General features: G+C 34.2%; 1 protein-coding gene across 1 annotated transcript in view; it reads left to right on the top strand.

Annotated features, from left to right (window-relative positions):
- Positions 1 to 17,295, top strand: part of USH2A (usherin) — a 785,755-nt gene that overhangs the window by 52,284 nt on the left and 716,176 nt on the right. Inside the window, exon 3 of the mRNA XM_079900731.1 lies at positions 1,374 to 1,506. Coding sequence (XP_079756857.1) covers positions 1,374 to 1,506 — 133 coding nt within the window. The remainder of the gene's footprint in view (positions 1 to 1,373; positions 1,507 to 17,295) is intronic.

The raw sequence follows: 17,295 nt of genomic DNA, 5'->3' as shown, positions 1-17,295 counted from the left end.
AAAAATGGGATGCAAAAAAAAAACAAACCAGAAAATCCACGGGGATGGTGTATATCCAGGTCTGTGAGGAGCTAGTGTGTGATTTTAGGTCTTTATGTTAAAGCTTTGTTTTATAATTAAGTAAAATGCAACACAGGGTCAGTGAGTTTAGGAAAGAACATGAAAGCCGGTTTTAAATGAAAGCAGGTTGGGTAGAGTGGGTAAAAGCCATATTGAATAAGTTTTTCAATAAACGATGATGCTAATTTCTAGGTGTATGTGTGTGTGTATGCTTTTTTTTTTGAGAAGCAGTTTGAAAGGAGTTCACTCATATGATTTAAATATATCAGAGGATGGCTATTTTTGTCAATTTTTGTAAGGCTATTTTAATAAAATTTCATTTTGAATGCTATGATTTGATATTTTTAAATGAAAATGTTAGCATCTGACCTTCAACTACAAGGCATTAAATTTCTCAATGAAGTAATCTGCATAAAAGTTTGATTGAATTGACTGTTCAGGGATCAACGCAGACAAAAATTTCATAACTTTTTATGGTGTAATCCAGGGGTGGTCAGACTACACTCACGGGACAAATCTGGCTGGTTACCTGTTTTTATAAAAGTTTTGCCGGAACACATCCATGCCCATTGACATACATGTTGTCTCTGGCTGCTTTCCTATTACAGCAGAGTTGAGCAGTTGTGACCTGGACCGTTTGGACCCAAAACCAAATCACTTGGCAAACAAATAAAAAATATTTTTTCTCTGGCTGTTTACCGAAAAAGTTTGTTTACCCCTGATGTAGAGAGTTGTTAGGTTGCCTGATTAATTAGCCTAGAACACGATTAGCAGTTTTTTACGTTATTCTGTATTAGAGAAGTATAGATGAAAATTACCGACTAGATACCAACACCTAAGAAAGTAAATGTTTACAAGGAGCCTTTTGTACTAGCAACCTAAATTGAATTATATCCATATGTAATGCATTTTTGGTATATCTGGTTTTGAATATCTTTGCCCTTTGTGTTCATTTCTGTTTGTTTCCAAATATGACCGTAACAAATCTAACTAGTAGCTAAAGAAACAACATGTCTCCAAAAACACTTATAAAGGCATGACAGTCAGAGTTGTTAAATATATGGGACAAACAGTTATGCATACCTGTGAATACCCTGGTAGACATGACCCCAGCACAAAACTATAACATATAGGTTTATATCTAGATATACAAACACAAGACGTATTATTGAGCCATTTAAATAAAATTCCAGTCTTTCCAGCTGAGGGAAGTGGAGAAGTAGGAAATTAACTTGAGAAAGCCTGCTGAAGTGTAGTTATTATAAAATAAAAGGTTATGCAATCAAAATAATAACGGTGATAATTTCTTACAGGTACATCAGACAAAAATCAGTTTCTTCGTCAATGGTTTGGAAGAGGATAATACAGCTTTTGATGCAAGAACTCTAAGTGGTTCAATTACAGATTTTGCCTCTGGTACTATGCAAATAGGACAGAGCTTAAATGGTAAGAGTCCGACTTCAGAAAATTATTTATTTTATCCAATTACACTGTTTCTTAAAAATTGTGTCAAAAATAATATTTTAAAATACCCAGGTGTATTTGTTTCCTAGCGCTGCTGTAACACATCAGCACCAACTGGGTGGCAGCTTAATTAAGCAGATTTCATCCTCTGGTGGTTCTGGAGGGTAGAAGTCTGAAATCAAGGATTCAGCATTGGTTTCTTCTGCAGGTTCTGAGGGGAGAATTCATTCCACGCCTCTCTCTTTCTGGTGGCTTCTGGCGATACTTAGTGTTTCTTGACTTGTAGCTGTATAACTTCAATCTTTGCTTCCATCTTCACCTGGCCTTTTCCCCTTCTCTTTTCAGGACACTTGTGACCACATTTAGGACCCACCCTAATCCAGTATTTCTTGTCTCAAGATCCTTAATTACATCAGCAAAGACGCTTTTTCCAAATAAACTCACAGTTGCAGGTTGCAGGTAGTCTTATCTTTTGGAGGCCATTATTCAACCCAATATATCAGGGAATCTTTAAAATTAGAACGTCTCTATCATTTATTTTTAAAGTAAGAATACTATGTAATAAACTATATATTTTTTAAATTTATTTTTTATTGAAGTAAAGTTGGATTACAATGTTGTGTTAATTTCTACTGTATAGCAAAGTGACTCAGTTACACACATATATATACATTCTTTTTTATATATTCTTTTCCATTATGGTTTATCACAGGATATTGAATATAGTTCCCTGTGCTCTACAGTAGGACCTTGTTGTTTATCCATTCTATATATACCAGTTTGCATCTGCTAATCCCAAACTCCCACTCCTACCCTCTCCCACTCCCCTCCCCCTTGGCAACCACCAGTATATTCTCTATGTCTGTGGTTTTGCTTCCATTTCATAGATAGGTTCATTTGTGTCATATTCTAGATTCCACATATAAGTGATATATGGTATTTGTCTTTCTCTTTCTGACTTACTTCACTTAGTATGATAATCTCTAGTTGCATCCATGTTGCTGCAAAGGACATTATTTTGTTCTTTTTTATGGCTGAGTAGTATTCCATTGTTTATATGTACCACATCTTTATCCATTCATCTATTGATGGACATCTAGGCTATTTCCATGTCTTGGCTATTGTGAATAGTGCTGCTATGAACATAAGGGTGGATGTATCTTTTTGAATTATAATCTTGTCTGGATATATGCCCAGGGGTGGGATTGTTGGATCATATGGTAATTCTATTTTTAGTTTTCTGAGGAACCTCCATACTGTTTTCCACAGTGGCTGCACCAACTTCCATTCCCACCAACAGTGTAGGAGGGTTCCCTTTTCTCCACACTCTCTTCAGCATTTGTTATTTGTAGACTTTTTAATGGTGGTCATTCTGACCGTTGTGAGGTGGGACCTCATTGTAGTTTCGATGTGCTTTTCTCTAATAATTAGCAATGTTGAGCATCTTTTCGTGTGCCTCCTGGCCATCTGTATTTCTTCTTAAATTATATTTTCTTTCTCTTTTTTTCTCAGGTTTGTATTTTATTGTATGGCTATTGTTAAAGTAGGACTTAGAGTATTAGACAGAAACTGGAAAATAATAGTCAACATTGAATAAACTGGATTAATGGTGTTCATATCTTCCCACCCTAAAAATGGGCCATGGAGATTAAGAAGATAATATGCCTCACATCCTGAAAAGAGCAGAAGTTGTATTTAGACTTCTCTTGAAATAACTATCACAGTGGTCTGTAAAATTGTCTACACTTTAAAATGGGAATGTGAATTATTTTATATTATTAAAAAATGCTCATTATAAGAAAATCCATACAACACAGAACCCTATAAAATAGGAAGCATTTTCCTTTTTTGACCTTCATAGATAGATATAGTTAACTTTGTTATACCCTCCCATCATTTTTGTACATATAGCTAGAGATATGGTTATAAATATAATAATTTTCCAAAAATGAAATTATCATACATATGCTTTCTCTGGGCCCTCTGAAAATAAATACTTCCGCTCCAAATGTTATGAGAAACATATCAGTATGCCTTCTCATTGAAAATGGCTGCATTGTGCACAATTGTATAGCTGTAACCAAACCTTTTTAAACAAGATTGTATTGCTGAGCATTTAGGTTATTTCTACTATTTCAATATTATTAGCAGTTATTTGATAGAAAACACTAAATATATATATCCATATATTATATCTGTGTCTATATCTATCATGCCTATACCCATATACATATATATGTGCTTGAACAATTGCCTGTGCAGTTCCCTAAGACCTTTGACTTTGGCGTCAATTTCCCTGATTTCAAATCCCGTCTCTCTACTTACTAGCCCTGTGACCTGGAATAACTTTTTAATGTCTCTAAACTGTAGTTACGTCCAATTTAAAATCTTGATGATGATGCTATTACAGTCCCATTGTAAGGATCAAATGAGGCTATGTCATAAAAAGCACTACTGTTTTTCCAGCATCTGGTACCTAGTAGTTGCTTCATATTTGTGGAATGAATGAATACTGTACTTTGTATATACTAACTCATATTGATATGTAATGCTCTTATTAGTATTATAATTATTTCCCTAACATGAATCAATAGAAGTTAAATAGGTTGAAATATATGGTCATTTTTAAATTTTAATACATCTGAGATTGATTACCCTAAAGCTTAACAACAGATAATCTCCAGAAAGGTTGTGAAAATTTACAACCTCACTTAAAAATACAGGTAAGTATCTGCCTCCTTAAACAGTAACTGACCTTACAAATTATCCTTGTTTTTTTCCCCTTTTGTCATTCCTCTCATTGAAAAATGTTTTTGTACACTGCCTTAGAATTATTTGGCCATTAGTGAGGTTCACTGGCTTTCCACATATGTCTTGATAATTTGCATTTCATTTGTTAATTCCTCATACATGTTGTGTGTCTATATTTATAGTCTGGAATTTCTTACTTGTAAAAGCTCATTAATGCTAAGAATATTATGTTACACACGTTTTTGTTAGTTTTTAGATAGTCTGATAACTTTGCATTATAGAAATTTTAAAATATTGTAAGTTTTTAATAAAGGCAAAACATGCATGTAACATAATGCATAAATATTAAGGGGGTACAGCTTTATAAAATTTTAATCCTATGTAATTCTCATCCAGAATGAGATCATCAAACATTTCTTGTGTTAAAGACTCCTAGTGAATACCGACTCTAAAGGGAAACAAGAATAGTGTTAGTAATGACCTCTATTGGCATAGATTAGTGTTGCCTATTCTTGAATTCTCATGTAAATTAAATCATGCAGTAGGTACTCTTTTGTGTCTAATTCCTTTTCTAAGCACTATGCCTGTAAGATTTATCTATATTGTGTGTTGCTGTTTCTTTAAGCTTTAGGAAATACTTCTTTACTTTTTCAAAGTGGGTATTCTACCCAAAGATATTTGAGAATTTCGGCGATCCGTGTCTTACCAACACTGAGTATTGTCGTATGTTATTGTTGTTTGCCATTCTGGTGGCTGTATGGTACATTTCTTGATGATTTATGATGTTGAGAACATTTTCATGTGCTTCTTGGTCATGGCTATGCTCTTTTGTGAAATACCTATTTAAGTTTTTGCCTATTTTTAGTTGGATAGTTTGTCTTTTTATTGCTTACAGGAGCTCTTCAGTATTTTGAATATGAGTTCTTTTTTTTTTTTTTTAACATCTTTATTGGGGTATAATTGCTTTACAATGGTGTGTTAGTTTCTGCTTTATAACAAAGTGAATCAGTCATACATAAACATATGTTCCCATATGTCTTCCCTCTTGCGTCTCCCTCCCTCCCTGAATATGAGTTCTTTGATAGATACATGGACTTCAAATATCACCTTCTGGGTTATGGCATATACTATCATTTTCCTTTGATCAACAGATATTCTTAATTTTAGTGAAGTCCAGTTTACTAACTTTTCTTTCAAACTTAATACTTTTCATGTCCTGTTTAGAATATCTTTGCAAATCCTGAAAGAATAAAGTGTAGGAGAACACCATAAAGACCATAAAGATGTTCCCTTACACTTAAACATTTTCATCACTTCTCTACTACTTTGCAGTGGTAACTTTGTCACAAATTATATATCTGTTATGTGAAGATGGGTTTGTTCCTGAGCTCACCGTTTTGTTTCAATGGTATGTTTGCCCATACTTATCATTAAAACATTTAATTTTCATTATTGTAGCTTCATAAAAGTCTTAATATTTAGAAATATTTAATTTCTCCAACTTTTTTTTTCTTTCAAGATTGTCTTGGCTATTATATGAATTTTAGAAGGAGTTTTTCGTTTTTCACAAAATTTTGAGGGAATTTAAATCCTTAACTCAATTTTGTGAGAATAGACAGCTATAGAATATCAAGTCTTCCGATCCATGAACATCATATACTCCTTACTTTCTCCCAGCAATGTTTTTAGTTTTCTGTACAGCATCTCATTCATATTTGTAAGACTTAGTCCTGTGTATCTGTTGGTCCTCTTATTCATGTAATTTTACTTCAATTGTTTTGGAACTTTATTCTCTAATTTTCTTTCTGTTATATAAAATGCCATCAATTTTTATATTGACCTTAAGTCCAATGACCTCGCTAAATTTTAATTCTAATAGTTATACAGTCCTATCATATATACATAGTAGGCACTCAAATCTTTTCAGATGTTTGCAATAAAGGAATAAGTAGTCATGGCTTTGGAGTTGTCACATAGATATTTATGGGTGCTGTTATTAATAATTTTGAAACAATGTAAAATTTTAATTTCTCCCTATGACCTGAGTCATCTAGTTTAAAGAAAAAAGTATACATTTTTAATTTTCAAAAAACATTCTAAAACACTGTGGTTAAATTTCCAGGCTCTGGGGTCAGATAAATTTAGGGTTGAATTCAATTTAGTTGTGTATTTTTGGTCAAAATATGTATCCCTTTTAAGTCTTAGGTTTCTAATCTATTAAATAATGTTTTAATAAATGATTCATGGGAAAATTATAAGAATTCTATGAGACTGTGTATGTGTAGTATGTACTGCTTGTCATATTGTAAATGTTAATAAGTGACAACTATTATTAACCTCTTTGAACATCTGTTTTCTTCTTGTGAAGCAGAGATAACAATTACTTTCCATAGAATTGTTAAGAGATCCAAAGAAACATGACTCTTATTTTAATTTGTATATTCTTTTAGATCAAGCTAAACTTATGTGAAGAAGTAATATTTTAAGGAACCAATATATTTAGAAGCTTGGTTTGAGTAATTAGTATATTGAAAAATTTTATCAAGTACTCTGCCTGCAGAAATTCTTAATAACACATTACATCTTGTGAGCCTTATTTCAATATTTACCTCCCAATTAGCACTTCTAAAAGCGTTTTATTGCCCCAAATGTTGCTCAGAGTAGTAGACAGTGCCATAAAGTTGTCCACTCTGCACTGTGGGGTTGAAATGATTAGCTCCTATTCTATTTCAGTATACTAAATGTTGAATTAATGCTTCCAAAGGACTGTGTGGACTGAAAATGATACTTGTTTTTAAACTGCAAAAAAATTGATTCAACTTCTGATTGGAAAACACATCATTGGAAAAGGGTTTATTTCCAATGTTACTTAGTTTTTATTACAGTTTTTCTCCTTAAGTTCTGAGCATCGGAGAACTACAGGAGGAAAGAATATTTTAAAATAATTTTTATCTTTTTTCCCATCAAGTTATAGGTACGGTTGTACCTACTGTATCTTTTCTCTAATTAGAGATGGCAGATAGACTGGCTCATTACTTCTGCCTAATGAGGCAGGCTCCATGCCACCTCTCTAATCAGAAAAGAGATAGGTACAGAATGTTCCCACGGACTTATTATAAATCATTTTCTTTCTCTCACTTGCTCCTTTTTTCAATAAAAAAATTAAGTCCCTGTCCTCCATACTTTTGTCCTCATCCAAGATGGTTTCATTCAGGAGAGGTAATTGCGCAAGAGATTACTGCGAGCTGAATTAAAGGTGCTCTCATGCAGCACCGGGCTGGCTGTCTCTGCTTTGGAACAGATACTACCTCAAACACAGGCATATCAAACGAAGGCCTTTAGGAAATCAAGATGGCTTTTCTTACTTCTCTGGTTAGGCTTAATTGGTTTCTTTGGTTCTGTACCCAGGAAGCAACGACTTTTCACATGAGTATTCGCTGCTAGAGAGCCTTTTCTTTGAGTCTCATTTCTAACTAGCATAACTTTCTAGAAAAATATGTTGCCAATGACACTTTCTGTTGCTGCAAGCCTTGTCTTTGCCTCACCTAGGAAATTAATCAGTGGACCAGATGAATGCTTTTTCCTGAGCCCTGTATCCGTACTAATGGGATATGTATACGTATAATGTGTACATATTAACGTGGTACTCTGATTTGCTTGGACTGATTTCTAAATATACAAATAGAAACACCTTAGACCATCCATATCAACCAATATGTATCTGTTTCTTTTTAGAATATTTTCTTCCAGTTGTGTGTTTATTTCAATGCCTCCAGTTGGGCGTAAAACCTAGAGGAGCTGTGGTAACAGACATGTAATTGTAAGCAATCTCTAATGTCACTGTGATAATGAACGATAATAGCCCTCCACATTGTGGATTTAAAAATACAAAATCATGTGAATCAAAACTTTCCTGAGCTACTTCTGAATTCATTTATCAACAGAATTCTAATTTCCTTTTAAATGTGGTCATCTCTACATGATGCATTTAAAAGTGTGTAGCACATTCTTAAGAAGGTAATTGGTCATTAAGAAATCAGTGGATGTTTGTTATGTAGCTGTGAAAGTGAATATACAGGGAACAAAACGATAATCATCTGAAGCTAATGCCAGCTTCCCTTCCCTTCATGTTTTCTACTGTGTGTTGTATCTTAATTCACCTGCTTGTTCTTTCTGGAGTTGGAATACTACTTTTCTTTCTACTAGTGTCCCAAAGGTTAACATTTCTAACTTCAGCGAGGGTATAGAAAGTCAGCTTTCCTTTTAGTTTAGTTGAGATTATGCTTAAATTTTTCTGAGAGAATTTTTTTTTTTGGGAATTAGATAAAAAGACAAGAAATAGAAAAGTATAGAAATTGATGAATTAAGACAGGTAAATGGAATGGAAGAAGAGTATAGGAACAAGGTATATAAAGGTATAGAGCAGTTTAATTAAAGATGAAATTGGTGTTTCAGAGCATTGCAGAAGAGATATCTAGCAATGCTATCGGGACAAGTGGCCCACTATGGTACAAAAATAAAAAGATAATTTAAATGTGTACCTTACAACTATATTAACTAAAAACTGCAGATGAGTTAAAATTCATTAAAATGTGAAATGTGTAATCATGAGGTAGTAGAGGACAGTAAAGGCAAATGTTTCCATAATCCTGGCATATTGAAAGATTTTTATTAGCATGATACCATGGCCAGAAACACTAATGGAAAAATATTGAAACATCTGACTAATAAAATGAGAATTTAAAATTCAAACAATGCTTATCATTTTGTACTCAGTTTGGCAAGGAATAAAAAGAGAGAATACTAGTGTTGGAAAGAGTTTGTGATAACCTGGCAAGCTATGAAAAGTAAAAATGTGGAAGTTACATCATCCAAGTATTCTCCTTCCAGGGCCTATATCTCAAGAATACAATTAAACAAGGCCCTAAATATGTACACAAAAATGTTCATTGCAGAATGACTTAAAGTGGCAAATAATTGGGACCAGTTAAAAGCTTCAAAAGGGAATTGCTTAAACAGATGATAGTTTATACTTAACAATGAAAAAGTGTGCACCATTAAGAGAAATAGAATGTCTGTTGGTGGAGACTTGGCAACAGGTTCATGATGTGTTATTACATGAGAAAAGCATGAGTGTGAGGTACACTATACTCTAACTTATTAACATGAGTTGAAGAAATACAAATCTTCACTGGATATTAAACTCATTGTACATAGAAATTACTGTTATAATAATTAGTGCCCGAGAAACAAGGCATGAAATTTAGAGTCGGACAGTTTTTGGTTTGAATCTGGCTCTGCTACTTAGAAGCCAATGACTTTGGCAAAGAATTGAGCTTCTCAATCCAATTTCCTCATTTGTTTCCTCATATGTAACATGTGTTTTAGATAGAGTTTTCAAAGCAAGTATAAAACTTATGAATAATATATACTTGGTTCGTGTTTGATACTCAATGAAACTTTGCTATTATAAATATTAATGTTATAATAATTTAGATATTAAGTTTATTGACTTTGTGAAAGTTAAATATTTAAAAATAATGGTCATGGACTACATTTAATTTTTTGGCTGAAAAGAAAAATTTTCTTAGAGCGAGGAAGAAAAAAATGTTCAATTTAGGGCAATGATGTACTAGATGTTTAAAACTGCTGTATTTTGTGTAGGAAAGTCCCATGAAATAATTTCTTTCTCTCTTCAAAGATTAGTCCTCTCTGGTACTCTTCATTGTTTCTTACAAATCCTGAATTCTACCTGGTGTTATTTCTTTTTAGTCTGAAGAATTTCCTTTTTCATTGCTTATAATTCAGTCAGTGGGAAAAAAATTCCCTCAGCTTTTATGAAAAATGTCTTTAATTTGTCTTTGCTTTTGAAAGATATTTTCACTGGCTGTAGAATTCTACATAGCTAATTGTAATTTTTTCCGGCACTTTAAAGATTGTTGTTTCATTGTCTACTTGCTTTCATTGTTTCTGGTGAGAAATCAGCCATCATTCTTATCAGTATTCCTTTGTAAGGTATATGCCATTTTTCTCTTGTTGCTTAAAATTTTCTCTTTTATGTTAGTAGTTTAAGTTATGCCTGGATGTAGTTTTCATAGTATTTATCCTGGTTGAGGTTTGCTCAGATTCTTGGATGTACAAGTTGAGGTTTTCACTACTTTTGGAAGTTCTGATGATTATCTCTTTAAACTTTTCTTGCTTTTCCTTTTCCTTTTCATTCCACATTCTTTCTCCTCTTACTCTGGGACTTCAATTACACTTATGTTAGAGCACAGAATAGTATCTCACAGATCTTGAGCACAGTTTTTATTTGTTTGCTTGTTTTTGTTTTCCCTACTCTTTTTTTATTCTTAGTGTTTCTCTTTGGATACTTTCTATTGATTTGTCTTGATAGTCACTGATTATTTTCTCTCGTGTATCTAGGCTGCCGTTAAGCTTATCTAGAAAATTCTTCATTTGTTAACAGCACACTTTTCATTTCCAGTATTTCCATTTGGCTCCTTTTTTTAGGATCCATCTCTCTGCTCCTGTTTCCCCATCTTTTCACATGTATTGTCACCATTTCCACTAGATCTTTTAGTATTTTTACCATAGATATTTTCAAATCCCTATTTGATAATTCCAACATCCGGGCCATGTCTATTGACTATTTCCTTTTTTTATGATGGGTCACATTTTCTTGCTGTTTCATGTGTCTTAAAATGTTTTTATTGTTTACCAGACATTTCGTATAAGGGAATAGAAGAGAGAGAAGTAAATAATAGTGACCAGAGAAAAGAGCACTGCTGGGTCTATCAAGCCTCTAGAGTATGTGTGTTAGTGGAGGGTAGGAGGATGGTGGGAGGATAACAGCATCAAACTGATTTGAAGTTGACCTGGATGTGAGCTTTATTTCAGTTTTAATATAATTTAGTTCACCACTGGTTTCAGATATTTGAGGCTAGAATCAGGATGGACTCAGACTCTGTGGTTGGTGCTCTTTGGGATTTGTCATCCCAGCCTACGTGGGGCTGCTTTCTTCTTACTGTGTAACTGATTCTGCTACTTCTCACCTCTCTGTTAGGGATGAGAGCAGATGTCGGTCTCAGTTCTCCTATGAAAGGCTTGTTACTTTCTAGAATTTAATTTATTCGGATTTCTCTGTGTCCTCTACTTTCTGATGGGTTAAAAATGATTTTATAGCTTATCTGGCTTATTTTGGTTGTTTGATAGCAAAGTGATGGTCTCTTGCAACTTTCTACATCTGAAGCAGAAGTGAAAGTCCAACTATTATTGTAACACTTGATATAACATTTTCTTTCTTTGACCAACTCTGTACCTTAACTCTGCAGCTCTCTTGGTCCTTAACTATTGCTGGTCTCAGGTATTTTGGCCAAGGAAGGTACCTATTACTTAGCCCAAAGGATTATTTTAGTAGAATTCGAGAATTGACTTTATAGTTACACCTTCTCCTTTTTCCTGGAGATTTTTGGCTTTTGTGGGCCTTAAGCTTATGTCTGTTTGTTTTTCAATTTTACATCAGTTATCTTTGGTTTGCCTGAAATCTATTCACTGCCAATATTTAAACCTGAAACATATTGAGGATTCTGAATTTTTGTTGTTAGACGATCCCAACTTAACTAGTGATCGTGTGACTTCTACTGAGCAATATTTTTACTTTTTATTTCAGTGCCTCTTAGCAGTTCCCTTTGTCAAGAAGCAGTCTTTTCATCATTTCATCTAGCATATAAACTTCTTGCATTTCCTTTTTCTGTCTGACATGCACTTGTATTTATCACCTTGTACTCTCTGGTACCCTGAATCAGGTCATCTTTCAACCTCTCTGGGACCTTCAATCAATTGATCTGAACAACTTTTCACTGTTCCCCACTCCCTTGATGTGTATTATCCCCTTGTTAGTCAGCTTAAGTTTCATGGTCAAATATTATAATCACTTTCTTACACACACCGTGACTCTCCTGCCTTTTTTTTTTTTTTTCACTTTCTAGTATTATCTTGGCAACACCACAGTACTGGTTAAATGTACCCAATCAGGATGCCTGGTCTCCCTTAAGTTTATGATCATAAACCTCATATGTGCCCTGGATACTGCCCTGCAATCATTCCATATTTCTCTTGTCCATGCAGTTTCCCCATCTTATGACAACTATGTACATAATTTGTTCTCTTCTCAAACTTACTCCTTATCCTCTAAGTTGATATTACCTCCTCTTTCACTATGAAAATGAAACCAAATCATAAAAGAACGTCTGTAGATTCACACTGCTATATTTACCCACCTCTGTCTTACAATCGATCTTATCCAGGAAATTTTCCCAGCCTTTTCCCCACTTACTCCTATATTGTAAAGTCTTCTCTTTAAATGGAATATTTCAAAGGTAAGTTGTTACTCTTCCATGAAAAACATTTTCTTGACCCCGATTTCCTCCACCAGCCCACTGTTTCATTTCCTTGTTCCTCTTTTTAAGCAAAACTCCCCCAAAGTATTGTCAGTGACAGTTGTCTTGAATTCCTCTTTTCCAATTCTACCGACTACTGTCAGGCTTTAGCTCATCACCACAGTTAAACTAATTGACCTTCATTTCATAAATCTATTAGTTAATTTCAATAATTTATGTGACCCATCAACATCATTTAATAGAGTTGAGATCACTCCTTCCTCCTTGATAGACTTTCTTCACTTGGCATCTAAGAGTGCATCATCTCCTGGTTTGCCTTTGAATTTCTAGTTGCTACTTATCACTTCGATTCCTAGTTCCTCTTTATCTATTACTTGACTTCTTAATATTGGTATTCCAGGCCTTACACCCTGACTTTGTTTCCAAGTCTATATACACTCACTCCCTTAAAGATCACCTCTAGTCTCATAGCTTTAAATACCATCTGAATGACTTGACTTCCAAATTGGGATCTACCCATCGCCCTCCCCATAGACCTCTTTCCTAAACTCCAGAATGCTATATACATCAGACTGTCCCAAATCTCCGTTTGGAGGCTTAATTTATACCTCAAAATAAGCTTCTTTTTCCTACATTGAAATCCTGGTTTTTAGACCTCTCTCTTTGACTCACACAGTTTCTCCCATAGCCTTCCCCATCTCAGGTGAGGGCAACTATTTTTCCACTACTTCAGAGCAAAGGATTTGGAGTCATCCTTGCCAGTTCTCTTTCTCTCCCATTTGATATCTCAAGTGTCAGGAAAAATCCTGCTGATCATACTTTCAAAATATATCCAGTTTGATTCCTTCTTACCAGCTCCACTAGAATCATTCCCATCCAAGTCACGATTGTTGTTCTTACTGGATTGTTGCACAGTCTTTCAACTGCTTGCACTCTGGCCCTCCGCTTTATTCTCAACACAGAAGCCAGAGTTTCTCTGTTAAAAATGAGTCATATCATATTACTTCTCTGTTCAAAATGCTCTGTTGTTTCCCTGCCTCCCCAGCATGAAAGCCACCATTTTTACAATGGCCTCTAAGACCTACATGAACTGACTGCAGTTGCCTCTCTGGCTTTATCTCTTATTACTGTTTTCCTTGCTCTCTTTGTCGCAGCCAAACTGGCCTTTTTCTGTTTCTTGATTTTGTGAGGCAGTTTCTGTCTTAGAGCCTTTGCACCACTGGCTATTCCTTCATTCAGTTGGAACCATTTTACCTTCTGATATCCACAGGGCAGACTCCCTTACCTGCTTCAAGTCTGCTCAGATATCACCTTCTTAATGAAGTCTTCCTTACTACCCTGTTCAAAATTGCCAACACCAGCTCCCCATGTCTGGCCCTCATTATGCCACTCTATTGTTTTTTTTTTTTTCTGTAACACTTAACTGTTTTCACATATTATACGTTACTTCTTATTGTTGTATATATCTGTTTATCCCTCTAGAATATAAGTCTTATGAAGGCAGAGATTTTTTTGTTTGCATTGTTGACTGATATGTCCCAAGAGCCTAGAAGATTGCCTGTCCCACAGTAGCTATTCAATATTTGCTGAATACATAAGTGGACGGCAGGATCTGAAAGATAGAATATAATGGGTACAAGTCTTTACAGCTTCAATCAGTTTGTCAGCCTCATCTCTTTGGCAACGTTACGGAATTGATACCTTATGAACTAGGTTTGTGAGAATAAAAAATGTTACAAAGAAGTAGTTGAGCAGCCGTTGTGACTAAAGGAGAAGAAAGGCTCAAAGATGTTTCCTAGATATACCAGTATAGAGGGAAATAAGGAAGTTGCGGTTGTGTGTGTGCATGCTTGTGAGGTGGGGAGAGGGAGGGAGAAGAGGAGAAGGTTAATGGAGCAGAGGGGAAGAGAGAAGGAAGAGGGGACAGAGTAAGTTTAGGGGAATGAGTTTTAAATTATTTATTTGAGATAGTAAAGAATTATCCAAGTGGAAATGGCAAAAGGTCATTTGGGACAAGAGAGTGGATTTGAGGATTGATTTAAGGACTAATGATATGCAGATAAGAATATTCCTCATAGAGGTCATTTTTGAAGCTCTAGAAGCAGGTGAAATTCTTGAAGGAAAGAAATGTAGAAAAAAGAGTATTGAGCTATAGATAGAAGGTTGGGAAATGGAGATATGGAAGAGAGGCAGCTGAGGGGATACAGATGTGGCCTGGAAGGATTAGGATTTAGAAGACAGATACTGAAAAATTCACGAAGCTCTTCAATAATATCAAGCAGCTGAATATCAAGGAGAATGAGAAGTTATAAAACTGAAAATGATACCTAGGGTGGCCATCAAGAATGCACTTTCAGTCTAATGATGATGGTCGAAAAGGGACTGTAGATAATTTTAAAATGAGCCTGAATGATGAAGGACAGAAGGCCTTGAGTGCAGATAACTGTAGAAGGCTGGGTCTGAAGAGAAGGAAAGCAACTGGCTAAAGTTGGCATAATGCAAGCTGCTGTTCTCTAGTGGTTGATTATCACTTTTGAGTATTTTGCGGTCATCTGTTAATTCTTCAGGATAACACCTTGCCTTTCACTGATCTTAACTACTGGTTCTGGGGGTGAGTTTTCAGACTTTCCTCAATTCAAGGAACTTTATAATAGTGTATGTATTGTGTAATTGTATAAAATGCCTGTATTAATCGTATATGACTCTATATGGAATGCTTGTGCTTTTTGTTATTGTTGTCTGCAACGATACTGTTATTTAGAACTTTATTTTCCTTTTTATGGTTCCATGACAGCTGGAGTGTATTCTTATCTTTTTGCTATTGATACCTAAAAGCAACATTAACAATAACAAAAACAGAAAACACAGTCTAAATTTTCTGGTATAAAATCCTTACCATTGTGAGCATTAAAAAATAAATGAACAAGCTCCTTTGACTCTCCGTTCTAGAGCCATCATAGTTTGAAGTTCTAGATTTTTATGATTTATTTTTGTAATTTGTTTCAGAGTGAAATGTTTTCTTTTGTGTCACACTGACTAGAGATCAGATAATTAACCTAACCTCATCATGCATAATTTAAATTTCAATTTGAACTTTTGATAGAAATGAGGAAAAGCCATTATCTAAGTCTTTGTGGAATGGACACAGATTTGTTTTCTGTTCTACTGCATTGGCAGTTTGTTTCTTACCTATATCAGTCTATTAATGGTATTGTCAAAATGCTCAGTCTTTAAGCTTTGTTATTTTCAAAGATGAAAATTCTCTACCAAATGTTAAATAGATAGCTAGTGGGAAGCAGCTGCATAGCACAGGGAGATCAGCTTGGTGCTTTGTGACCACCTAGAGGGGTGGGATAGGGAGGATGGAAGGGAGGCGCAGAGGGAGGGGATATGGGGACATATGTATACATATAGCTGATTCACTTCGTTATACAGCAGAAACTAACAAAACATTGTAAAGCAATTATACTCCAATAAAGAGGTTAAAAAAATAAAACAATTAAAAAAATTTATAAAAAAATGGAGATTCTCAGTTTGATATTATACCAGATATTTTTTCCAAAAATTTACAGTAATTATCTTTAATTCTTTTAGCCTGTAGGTGGGTACCTCTATTTAAAAGCAACTGTGCCAACCACTATACTTCTAGTTCCAATTCTAAAATTCTTTTCATTCACGAGGACAGATCTAATCTTAATAACTTGTTGCTATTTCCTTTTATTTGACTTGAGCATTTTTAGTAACATCTAACTTTCTAAAATAATTTAGAAATTTTTCATCAGTGGTTTTTTCCAGGTAATGGAGATTTATGACCTTGAAATATCAAAATGTACTTAAACAATTTTTAAAGATTCTTGAAGATCCCCCCTCCTATTCTGTATTTACAATTATCATTCTCATGTCTTTTTTATACCTTTATTATAAGGTTGAACCATATAAAATTGCCATTCTCACAGACTAAAAATTGTCAGATATTAACTATTTCAACCTAATATGCTTATAAGTATATTAAATAATATACATGCTATTGTCTTCATGTTAAAATTTACATAAGTGGCTTTATAGTGTATTTTCACCTTGGCTTTTTCATAAAAATAGTTTTTGAGAGTTTAAAATTTTGAGATCTGGTTCATTCATTTTAGCTGCCCTGTTAATATTCCATTTTATGAATAAAAGTATATATTATGTGTTAGTTTCCATGTTAAGATTTTTTTTTTATAATTTAGGAAATTTTATAGTTAACATATTGTATGTTTCTTCTTGTACACATTTGTTTTACTTCTTCCTTTCTAATCTGGAAGCCTTTTCTTTTTCTTGCTTAATTGCCCTGGAGGCTAATACCTCCAGAACAATATTTACTAGAAGTGGTAAATGTGGATGTTGGTGTCTTGTTCCTGATCATAGGGGGAGAGTAGTGTTTTGAAGGAGAGCCTTCAAGTGTGATGTTAGCTGTTGATTTTTATAAATCCCCTTTCTCAGGTGAGGAATTTCTATTTTTTCAATGTTTTTTGTTTTTATAGTGAAAGAATGTTGGAATTTGACAAATGCTTTTTTCTGCACCTATGGATATGATCATTTGTTTTTGTCCTTTATTCTATCATATTGTTCATTATTTGGTTTT

Source organism: Stenella coeruleoalba (assembly GCF_951394435.1).
Source record: "Stenella coeruleoalba genome assembly, chromosome: 1".
In the NCBI taxonomy this organism is placed as follows: Eukaryota; Metazoa; Chordata; class Mammalia; order Artiodactyla; family Delphinidae; genus Stenella; species Stenella coeruleoalba.
Note: the sequence above shows the minus strand (reverse complement) of the source record. Positions and strands in the feature narration are given on the sequence as shown.